This window comes from Nelumbo lutea, chromosome 2 (assembly GCF_056320005.1).
Source record: "Nelumbo lutea isolate HS-2025 chromosome 2, American lotus-T2T, whole genome shotgun sequence".
Lineage (NCBI taxonomy): Eukaryota > Viridiplantae > Streptophyta > Magnoliopsida > Proteales > Nelumbonaceae > Nelumbo > Nelumbo lutea.
In genome coordinates, this window is record NC_142685.1 from 59,313,290 (window position 1) to 59,324,958 (window position 11,669).

At 37.9% G+C, this 11,669-nt stretch overlaps 1 protein-coding gene across 2 annotated transcripts in view; it reads left to right on the forward strand.

Annotated features, from left to right (window-relative positions):
* The window catches only part of LOC148870996 (vacuolar protein sorting-associated protein 41 homolog), a 78,951-nt gene extending 69,294 nt beyond the window's left edge, over window positions 1-9,657 (forward strand). For both annotated transcript variants that reach the window (XM_088967633.1, XM_088967634.1), the window contains 6 exons: window positions 2,869-2,946; window positions 3,038-3,157; window positions 3,305-3,385; window positions 3,502-3,587; window positions 8,730-8,811; window positions 8,947-9,657. In XM_088967633.1, the coding sequence (XP_088823759.1) occupies window positions 2,869-2,946; window positions 3,038-3,157; window positions 3,305-3,385; window positions 3,502-3,587; window positions 8,730-8,811; window positions 8,947-9,381 (882 nt within the window). In that variant the 3' untranslated portion in view covers window positions 9,382-9,657. The remainder of the gene's footprint in view (window positions 1-2,868; window positions 2,947-3,037; window positions 3,158-3,304; window positions 3,386-3,501; window positions 3,588-8,729; window positions 8,812-8,946) is intronic.
* Window positions 9,658-11,669: the final 2,012 nt, after the last annotated feature.

Sequence of the window (11,669 nt, forward strand, 5' to 3'; positions counted from 1 at the left end):
TTACAAGTCTTGGAACTTCATCACGGGATTTCATCAGGAATATCCAAGTGAATCGTGAAAAGTCATCAATAAACAAGATAAAATATTTGTAGCCACCCATGGAGGGTAAGTGGTAAGGCCCCCACACATCAGAATGAACAATATTAAAAGGAACAGAAGATCTTTTATTTCTCAAAGGATACTTGCTTCTACAATGCTTTGACAATTCACAAGACTCACAATGAAGACTGGACAGACTAATTCCCTTAAACAGTTCAGGGAATAGATGACTCAAAGCCGAAAAAGACAGATGACCAAAACGACAATGACACAACATAATCCGACTAACAGACTCTGAAGAGACAGATCCAAGAGCAACATTCCCAAGATGATCAGTGCATTGTCCCGAAGTATCAAGCAGGTATATTCCGTTCGCCTCATGGCCACTCCCAATCACCTTCTGAGACTCCAGATCCTGAAAAACACAGTAGGAAGGAAAAAAGGTTACAACAGTTTAGTGACTTGGTTAAACTGCTCACAGACAACAAATTTGTATTTAGTTTAGGTACATGAAGGGCATAAGGGAGGTACAAGGAATCCGTAGCCTTGATGGTTCCCTTACCAGAGATAGGGGCAAGTGAACCATCAGCTAAAGTGATTTTATCACGTCCAGGAAGTAAGTCATATGAAACAAACAAGATAGACAGATTGGTCATATGGTCAGAAGCACCTGAGTCAATAATCCAAGGGATCTTGAGATTACCTGAAGAGGTAGCATGATTAGCAGAAGCCCTTATACCTGAATGAGCAAATGCTGAAGCAGTAGAATTTCCTGAAGGGTCGGTAGCAGAGGTCACATCACTCAGCTGACTGATCATCTTCCCAAACTTTTCATATTCTGCTCTCATGGCTGCCAACTGTGCAGAAGCAGACATTTCTTCACTATCTGGCCCGGCAGCTACATTTGCATTTCCTGATCTTTTACTATCATATTTTTTCTGAAACCTGATGGGAACAAGATTAGGATGTAACTTCCAACACTTGTCTTTGGCAAAGTGATCATTAATATCAGCCCCTTGAACCTGAACAGCCCTTCTGCTCTCTTCACTACTCACCAATGCATAAGCTTGTGACAAAGATACACACTCTTTGGAAAGAATATTCTGTTTTGTGATATCATATTCCGGGCTTAGTCTAGTTAAGAACTCAAAAACCCTGTTCCTTTCAACCAATTTTCTGTAGGTCTCTGCATCATTAGTGGTGTCCCAAGTTACAGCTTCTATTAGGTCAATCTCTTGCCATAAGGATTTCAGGGTTGAGAAATATACAGCAAGAGGTTTCTCTCCTTGCCTTAAATTCTTTACATCACTTCTCAATTTATATGCCCGGGCCACATTGAGTTTTTGGGAATAGGTTTCTGCAACACTGTCCCAAATTTCTTTTGCTGAATTCATCCATAGGTAGTGTTGACTGATTTGTGGCTGCATTGAATTCACAAGCCACCCAATGACAGTGTAATTTTCTTGCATCAACTTCTCGTAGGATGGATCATCTTCTGGGGGAGCCTTCTTACTCCCGGAAATGAACCCCCACTTTCCTCTACTACAAACATGAATCTTTATTGATTGTGACCATGCCAGATAATTAGTTCCATCTAGTTTAACTGTGGTCACAGTCAATAAGGAATCACTTGGAGTCCCCTGACCCAATCCATATTCAACACCACTTTTGTTTTCAAATTCTGAGGAGTACTTCATGTAAACACTCCAAATATGATTTCAGATGACTTCTACAAGTATGCTGGATAAGAACAAGCAATAACTGAGTTCAGCCGACCACAAGGAGACAACACACTGAGTTCAGCCGACCACAAGGAGGCAACACATTGAGTTCAGGCTTCAAGAAGTAATCAGAAACTCCTAGGCACTGTGCACTCAGCCGAAGTACCTTTTCAAGGTTGTACACTCGGCCAAGAAGAGTAAGTACCAATCGGTATTGCTGAATAGGCCTTTTCACAAACACAGTGTGGGCAATAGAGACAACCCCACTGTCAAGGAAGAGAAAAGACCCCAAAAACTGTTCGTACAGCCCTCTAAAACAGCCGAACAAGAGCAACAATACACAGCCTTGTTACAAGGATGTTTCAGCAGGTTTTAACAGTCCAAGAAGAAGAGAAAAACAGCCCAGAAATTTCTGGGTTAAACCAGATTTAATGCAGTTGAAGGTAGTACAGAACAGCTAGGATTTTCGGACACTTCAACAGTCCAAACACAGTCGAAGGTAATGCAAAACAGAACCAGAAAACTGAGCACAACTTACAGTTCGAGCTTCAACAGTCCAAACACAGTCGAGCTTCAAAAACAGAACCGAGCTGTTCCCCTTCCCCTTTTTTCTTCTTCTCTGATTCTTCCTGGTCACCGAACCCCTTCTCCAAGAGATTCTAGTCTTGGGCTCGTCCAATGACCTCCAAGAATCAGGCAGTACGTGACTAAGCCTCCAGCCCTAGGACGTTCAAGTTCAGATATGCTCTGATACCATGTTGAAACTGAAGAGAGGAGAGGAGACTTGTGTGTTTCGGCAATGAGGGTTCTGAGAAGAGTTTTTGAACAGTCTCTATCTCAGCCCTCTAACACTGTTTTATTAGATATATTTGAGTAATTACAAGGAGGCCCTTAGTTGGGCAAGAATTTACAAAGAACTTAAAAAATAACTTAATATTGACAGGATGGGCCCAAAATAACAAGAAGAATAAACAACCTATTGGCCATTCGGCCCATCTTCTCTACAATAGGATACGTAGCTTATTTGTAATATTTTACATGTTTACATAGTAACTCAGTTCTACCTGTATTGTCCATTGACTGTATATCATTCATCTTATAATGACAGGTAGAACTCTATGCAGAATATGATCTGAAGATGCTGCTTCCTTTTCTTCGAAGTAGTCAGCACTATACGCTAGAGAAGGTTTGCATTATGACCATAGGATTCCTTTTTAACCTTTTATTGTTATCAAACAATGTTATAAAACAGTAATATCTTGATAATTTACCATTAGGCATATGATATTTGCATCAAAGAAGGTCTTCTGAGAGAGCAGGTTTTTATCCTTGGAAGAATGGGAAATTCAAAACAAGCCCTTTCTGTTATCATTAACGAATTAGAGGACATAGAAGAGGTAATATACCAATATTCTCTGCATTCATTTTGAAAGAGTTTCTCCTTATGTGAGAGAGTTCACTTTCATTTCTTTTGTATTGTTATCCTGTTTATAGTACATTTTGAATGTCAGAATTAATGGGCAAAGCTTTGTGAATGTTTACAGGCAATAGAGTTTGTGACAATGCAGAATGATGATGAGCTTTGGGAAGAACTAATTAAACAGTGTCTTAATAAGCCTGAAATGGTAAACTGAAGTCTTAATTAGTATATTGAAGCATGAAAATGGACACATTGAAAGATTAATACATTGAGGCATTTTTTCTTGGGGGTCTACTCATGAATGCATCCAAAACTATGCAGGTGGGTGTTTTGTTGGAGCACACTGTTGGTAACCTTGATCCGATTTATATTGTGAATATGGTGCCTAATGGTTTAAGGATACCACGGTTAGTTTATCATTTCTTTTCTGCTTGTACCATGATTTGTACATAGAAACTTGTCACTTTTATTTCATGTTCCTTGTTTATTCACAGTTAAAACCTTTTTTTTTAGGCATTCATAGTTAAAATCTTGGTAGCTCAATCAAATAGCTTTGCATAGTTATTTCCTTATATTGATGAAATCTGGTCTTGGCCTTCAGATGTAGTTAGATGTCTTGTTCTGTTGTTTTTATCATCACCAGCTCTTGTGACTTCCCATTATTGCTAGGCATTAGATTGGGACATGCAACTGGTTGGCATAATTTCATAGTCAGGCTAGTTCCTCATGTTTTGTCTGTCTAGAAACAAAGATCCCTCCTCTCTATTCTGGTCATGCCCATCATCTATCATATCATTATCAGGGAATCTCTATCAATGCAAATCAATGATAAGACTTAAGAGCTAAGCCTTCATTTGTACCTCAAGTGCCAACCGGTCTTGAGTGTGTAAGAATAAAATCATTGTTCTGGTATCTGAACTCCAATCCTGGATCAAAATCTGGGGAATTAGCCATTAGGAGCTACTTTCTCATGGATCGAAGATCTGTCAATTGCTTGGTTGATGCTCTACTCTAGCCAGGCAAGAAAAGGAAGATTGGGGCAGTGGAGGCTAATCTAATATTGTAGGGGTGCTTGGCACATATACAAACTGAATGCTATTCTTTACTACAATTAATAAAATCACTGCTTAGTTACTAATAAAAAAAGATACTCTAATCACTGATCAACTATGATTTCCTAGGGATTTCCCATCAAATTTTAGGCTTTCTAGCTTGATAGAGTTCACAGGGAGGGAGGGGCCAAGGAATAACTGTTTGCGTTCATGATGATACTCCTCTTTTTTTTCAATTTTGGTCAATAGTGAGATGATGGGTTTCATTAAAGACAAATCTATGAAAGGTTTACATTGGGACAACAAGGTAAGCTCCAACTCTAATGTAGAATACCATACAAAATACAAAGATATAGTAGAAATCTGCTGAATTAAAAAATATGAAAGAAAAGTAGTTTCTTGAAGAGAGAAGGAGAAGAAGAGAAGAAGAGAAGTTGAAAAGAAAAGAGAGCAAAAATGATCTAGCTGCCCCCTTCACTTATTATTTATACTAAAAATAATAGAGCAGTACAAAGACAACAATGCCCTTATAGGGCGACAAAACATAAAACATGACTCAAAGACATAATAAAATTTGGACTCACATAACTATACGATCAAACTGAAGTCAGATGGTTCCCTTGATCGATATAAGGCCCAGTTAGTTGCCCAATGATACAGTCAGGAATATGGGATTGATTATGAAGAAACATTTTCCCCGGTTGCTAAGATCACCACAATTTGGACTCTTATGGCCATATTTGTTGTTCATTCCTGGACTATTTACCAACTAGATGTGAATAATGCTTTTCTTCATAGTGAACTGAAGAAGACAGTCTACATGAAACCTCCACCTGGATATTGCAGTGATCCTTCACGTGTCTGTCACCTAAAGAAGTCTCTATATGGTCTGAAGCAAGCACCTAAGGCTTGGTTTGAGCGCTTCTGGGATGTTGTTGCAGCTGGGTATAATTAGAGTTCCTCTGACTACTTTCTCTTTGTTAAGAGAAGACCCCAGGGTATCACTATCCTCCTATTGTATGTTGATGACATGCTTCTAACTGGGGATGATCATGATGGCATTTGTGAGCTAAAGTCCTTACTTCATAACTCATTTCACATGAAGGACCTGGGTCCTCTTACTTACTTCTTGGGTTTGGAGGTCCATCGTAGCAGTCGAGGGTATTTGATTTGTCAACAAAAATACGCCTCTAATCTCGTCAAATTAGTTGGAATTACTGATGAGAAACATGTTGATACCCCCAGGAGCTGAATGTTAAACTATCTAAATCCGAAGGCCTCATCCTTCCTTATGCTACTTTGTACTGTTAGCTTGTTGGTTCTTTGATCTATCTCACTATGACCAGGCCTGATATTTCACATGTTGTTCAGGTCATCAGTCAGTTTGTCTCTACCCCGCGGTAGCCTCATATGACTGTTGTTCGCCACATCATCCGTTATGTTAGAGACACAACCTCTCAAGGACTGTTTTTCTCTTCCTCATCATCCATATAGTTGAAGGTTTATGCTGATGCCAATTGGGCTGGTTGTCCTGACACTCGTCGATCCACTACTGGGTGGTGCGTCTTCATGGGTGACTCTCTTATCTCCTGGAAGTGCAAGAAACAACAAACTGTTTCTAAGTCTTCTACTGAAGCCGAGTATAGAGCTATGTCTTCTGCATGTAGCGAGATTGTTTGGCTGAAATCTCTTTTCATGGATCTTGGTACTCCTCTTCCTACTCTTATCCCTCTATATGCCGACAACACCAGTGCTATCAAGATCGCATCTAATCCTGTCTTTCATGAGAGGACTAAACATATCGAGGTGGATTCACTTTATTAGAGACCTTGTTGCAGGTTCTATATCTCTTCCTCATGTAGCCTCTCACATGTAGATTGCCGACATTTTCACCAAGGCCATGAGTAAAAGTCGACACCTTGTTCTTGTGGGCAAATTGATGCTGATGTCTATGCATTAGTTTGAGGGGGAGTGTGAAGATATACCTTGATGTACATTATTAGAATAGTCCTTGTTGTACAGTATTGTATTCTTATTATTTTATTTGTTCTTTTTACTTTCAGCCCTGTAAGGGCATTCTTGTAATTGTACATATCTTTTATCTCTTTAATATAAAAGAGACTCTTTGGGTGGGGGTCGACTATTCTTGACACCCTTAATTCTGTTTTCTCCTTGCTCTCAAATCAGTTCACAAAAAACAAGGGATGGGAAGGGGAAATTTATTTTGGGCTTTGTTGTAAACTTGTAATTGACTTCTGTCTTATGGAGAGTTAAGAGTGTTTACCTCTCCCTATGTACCTTATTGTATCTTTTTTATAATAGTGTTTTAAAAGGCGTGGGAGGCGTACGCCTGGAGGCGTGCCTCTAGGAGAGGCGGTCCTGAAACACCCTGAGGCGTATGCCAGAGGCGCTGACACCTCTGAGGCGAACGCGTCTTGCGCTTTTTTCATGAGGCGTACACCTCATGCGCCTCATGCATATCTGATATAAAAGGACAAAAAAAAGAAAAAAAAAGGAAAGGAAAGGGAAGGAAAAGAAAGGGAAGGGAAAGAAAAAGAAAGAAGAAAAAAGAGAAAAGGAAAGAAAAGGAGAGGAAAGGGAAGGGAAGAAAAGATAAGGGGAAAGAAAGTGGTTTGCCCCTTGCCCCTTTCAACTAATGCTATGCATCTTTATTCTTCTTAATATAAAATATTTTTATTAAAAATAAAGAGAAAATGAGATCCCCCCTTCCTCTTCATCCTCCTCCTAAGCCCCTCCTCTTAAGGAGACTTACGCCTCCTTGTGTTTGAGAGGCTTAACACCTTTTGCGTTCTAAACTATGCCTCACGCCTCTAGGTAGTGGAACACCTCGTGTCACGCCTCCGTGTTTTAAAACATTGTTTTATAATTTAATGAATTTACGAGCTATTGATCAAAAAACAAAAAAATTCCAACCCTAAACCAAAGGTTGAAGATGGAGGCTAAAGAGTTTTCTTTCCCAATTACTTTTGACGTGGAGATTTCTCTTGATAGTTAGTTGTTTTGAACAGTTTTAGACCAACAACTGAAGCATGAAGGTAGAAGGGAAGGTAAGATAAGAGAGGCAACTTTGGTCTCTGGTTTTCGATTGAAAAAGCTTGAAAAGATTTACCAAAGATATTTCCAATCCATAATATCTTCTGCCGTGGAAGAACTAGCGGTTTTCCCATCAATTTCTTTGAGTGCAATCTGAGATTTACCAGAGATTTGGGTCTTTCCTTGAGCATAATCTGAGAGTAATCTAGTGTCTCAGCAGTAATATTCAGTATCGTAGGCTACCTGTAACTCTGTAAGGATATTCTGTGTTTTTCTAAAGTTTCTGTTATTTTTTCTACAATTTCTGGCTATCTTTTCTGTATTTTCTATTGTTTTTCCGTGATTTTTATGTTTTTTTAATTGTAATTTCTACTATTCATCATTTTTTGTGTATTTTATAATTTCTGTTATATTTTCCTGCAGTTGTTATATATTTGTAATATTTTTGTGATTTTTCTGCTATAATTTTCTGTAATTTATGCTTTTTTTTGCATTTCCTGTGTTTTTATAATTTTTGTATTTTTCTACAATTTTTATCATTTATCATTTTCTTTGTTCTTGACCTTTTTCTATCATTTTTTGTGTATTTTATAATTTTCTGTTATATTGTACCATTTTTGCATTTCCTTTGTTTTTTTCTATAATTTATACAATTTTCTGTGTTTTAATGAATTTTAAAACAAATGGGTTTGGGTGGGTTGCGGTGAACCCAACCCACCCAATTGCCACCCCTACAGATGACAAAGAACAGAAAAGAGGTATTGTGTCTATTGGTGTGTGTAGATTGGAGTTTGTATGTGGTTCTCCATGGCCTAGGATACTGCAGTCCGGTACCAAAACCCATTCTTTCGATCCAGAAATTGAAAGATCACTTACAGCACCTGTCCTGTCTGAGGCCCTCAACCCCTTCCCACCTTGCTGTCCCTTTCCTTTCCAATCAAGATCCCATGATTTGGCCTGATTAGCTTCAGTATTGCTAGAAGTGTTAGGTGGCAGAATTATTTGATTTTATTTAATTAAGGGTAGTCTTGTAGTTTCCTCATACACTTAATAATAAAACAAGTGGGCGGCAGTTGAGTTTGAGAGAAGTTAGAACAGAGATTTCTCTCTTGCCAAACCCTACTTTTCTTCTTCTCTATCTTCTCTTTTTCTCAGTCTTTTTCTATTTCGTCTGGTTGTACAATCAGTTTAGGTTGATTACAAGAATTACCATTCTCCAATTCCATGGCAATGTCAGGTCCTTCCATCAGTTTCCTCTTGATTTCAACTTTCATTAGAGACAATTCCCTTGTCCGTTTCTTAGAAGTCTCAATTTATAATATGTGTAATATACAGGGAATGCCTGTATGAAGCTTTCTTAAGTGTTTCTTGTGTGATAATTTTTCATTATTTTCTTATTATCCTTGGCACTAATCACTGTGTTCTCTCATTTTTCTCTTGCAGGCTTCGAGATCGCTTAGTTAAAATCATTACGGATTATAGAACTGAAACTTCTCTTAGACATGGATGCAATGATATCCTTAAGGTACTCCTTTACTTTGTATGCAATTGTATAATTAGTTTGATATAGGAAAAATAAAAAATGAAAGTACAAAATATCAAATAAGTCTTCTCCTTGGAGACGAATCTTGAACTGAGTTTTGTGTTTTCAAATTGACAGGCAGACTGTGTGAACCTCTTGGTCAAGTACAATAAGGAAGCACAGCGTGGAGTATACTTGGGTAGTGCAGAAGAAGAAACTCAAGCAAAGAGGGATGGCCATAGAGCTACTGAGGTAACTGGGAAACCAGCAGGTATGAGATTGATGGAATTGAAGTCAAAAGCAAGGGGTGGTGGAAGGTGTTGCATGTGCTTTGATCCCTTCTCTATACAAAATGTCTCAGTCATAGTATTCTTTTGCTGTCATGCCTATCATCTCACTTGTCTCATGGACTCCACAAATTCTGTTAGTCATAAAAGTGGGACCCATTCCACTTCCCAGGAGCCTGTATCAAATTATGATGATGATGATGACGATGATGATGAGGATGATGATAGTAACCAGTCTGGTGCATCTCGAGTGCGTTGTATTTTATGTACTACAGCTGCTGGATGAGTTTGTGTATGTATGTGTGGCGTGGGTGTTGATGGGAGGGTTGAGGGTGTATTTTTGTGTTTTTTTCTCTGTCTTAATGGTTTCTGCCTCAATTGGTTTTATTATTTGCGTTTAATTTTGTTCAAGTCTTTTGCCATTTATTGGAAATTATTGCCTAAACTGGACACAGAGATTTGAAGTCGCAAATTTTGGGCCTCCATATTTGGGGGATGTAAAGGGAGTCTTGTACAGAGTACAAACAGAATGTGGATAAAGCCTTTCTGGTTTCCTTTCTAATCGCCTCTTATGTGAGTTGTGAGTTGCAGACCTGCAGCATCCTTAAGGAGTGACAATGGGAGTCTCACCAGCTACTTGTCAGTTTTTTTTTCTTGGTCTCAACTACTCTCTTTTGGGTGATACCAATTTGTATGCTGTCCTGCCCTCTGCTCTTGCCTGTGAGTTGGTATTTATCAATTCACACATGGAAAAGAAATTTTTTTCTTTTTTTTTTTTTTAATACAATGTGAACATTGGGCAAATAGAGATGTCCTGTAAATATCTTGTTCTTTACTTCAGCCACTGTCCCGAAGTGTTTAATGGATTGAGCAATCAGCATACTAGGCTCAGTTTGGAAGGGGAACAAATGCAAATATGTAGAGTGCAAAACCTTGTATTTATATTATTTTGTATGCATTTGTACTGTATAAATACAAATATGTAGAGTGCAAAATCTTACAGTTTGTATTATTTTGTATGTATTTATACTGTACATATTTGTGTTTGTACTCCTTCCAAACTGAGCCTTAATGTCAAGTGTATCTTGGCCCTCTTGGGCCATCATTCACTGATTGAAAAGTTAGGGCTTAGGCTACTAGCGTATATATGGGGCCATCATGCATTAAGCTTTTAGTGCTATAAATTCCAAAGAAAATAGTTAAGGCTTAAATGGATAATCTCCAGTTTAGGTCTTAATGGAGTCAGATGGGATCTTTGCATAGGATGTCAACTGAACACACCCTAGGCTGAAGCACGTCTGATTTGAACTCTGATCCGTCAGTGCATTGGACTCCATTAAAAGAAGCCATTAGATGGTTGAATGACCACTGTTTGGTTCAACTATTCAACCATCCAGCTGTGCGGTTGTGTGGTCACTTGTTCAGGGTTCAAATGATTTCGTGCATTTTAAGTTCAACTCTGCGTTGATGTATTGTATTGACTTTCCTGCATTTTACGTGCATCCAGGAGACAAAAGAAGGATAACAAGAAAAGAGTTCTTGACAGTAAGATTGGATCTAATAATCAAGATTAAACTGCCAATCTGAAAGCACCAAAGTGAATACTTTTCACTTGACATGAAGTTTATATGCTCCACAATTAATTGGTTAAACAGCCTCCAGTTCAGCAATCAAGTGCAGATTCACAAAGGCAAATAGCCTTTTTGGGTGATGTGGCCAAATATGATTGAGTGGCCGTTTGATAACAACTGAAGATGCTGAACTTAAAAGCTTATTGTTTTATCTTTTGAATAAGTTCTTAAGGTTGTGAATTCCTTAATGGCTAAAACAAAGTTGGATTCCTTAATAAATAAGTTTTTAAGCTTATCGATTGTGTTTTAGCTAGAACTGTCAATGGATCAGATCTGGTTCGGGACAAGGTGTACCAATTCTTAACTGATTGTTAATTGGTTCCATTTGATAGATCTAGAACTGTCCCAATTATTAATCTGGACAATCGGGTTCTACCCCATTAGACCCAATTATACCTTTGATAATAACTTAAAAGCTTAATTTTTTTTAATATAACCTTCTAAAAGTAAAATAACTAACTGTTTATATGTTGATAAAACAAGTGTTTTTAACCAAAATTATCTTATATACTAAATACTAATGAAATTTACCCTTTTGGAGAGATTGACCTTGGCCTACAAAATTAAACAGCTCACCGAATAGGTTCCACAGCATACAATGATTTTTTTAACAACTAAAGCTTCAAAATGATGAATGAGACCTTTAATGCCTATAAAATTTAAAAAGATAATAAAAAATATAACATATCAACCATATAGATACACACCAATACCCACTTGAAACTATCAGGCATATCGATATTTTAATCCTTGGTTGTAATCAATAATTTTCCTCTTTTTTATTGGTATTTCAAATTTGGAAAAATCTATAATACCAGAAAAACATGATACTGGAAAAGCTTTAACCACAACCCTTTGAATTTTGATGACAACCCAACTGATTGGTAATGATGTCAATTGATTGGTTGTAGGTTTTTCAGGTTTCGATCTTCCCAGCATCATA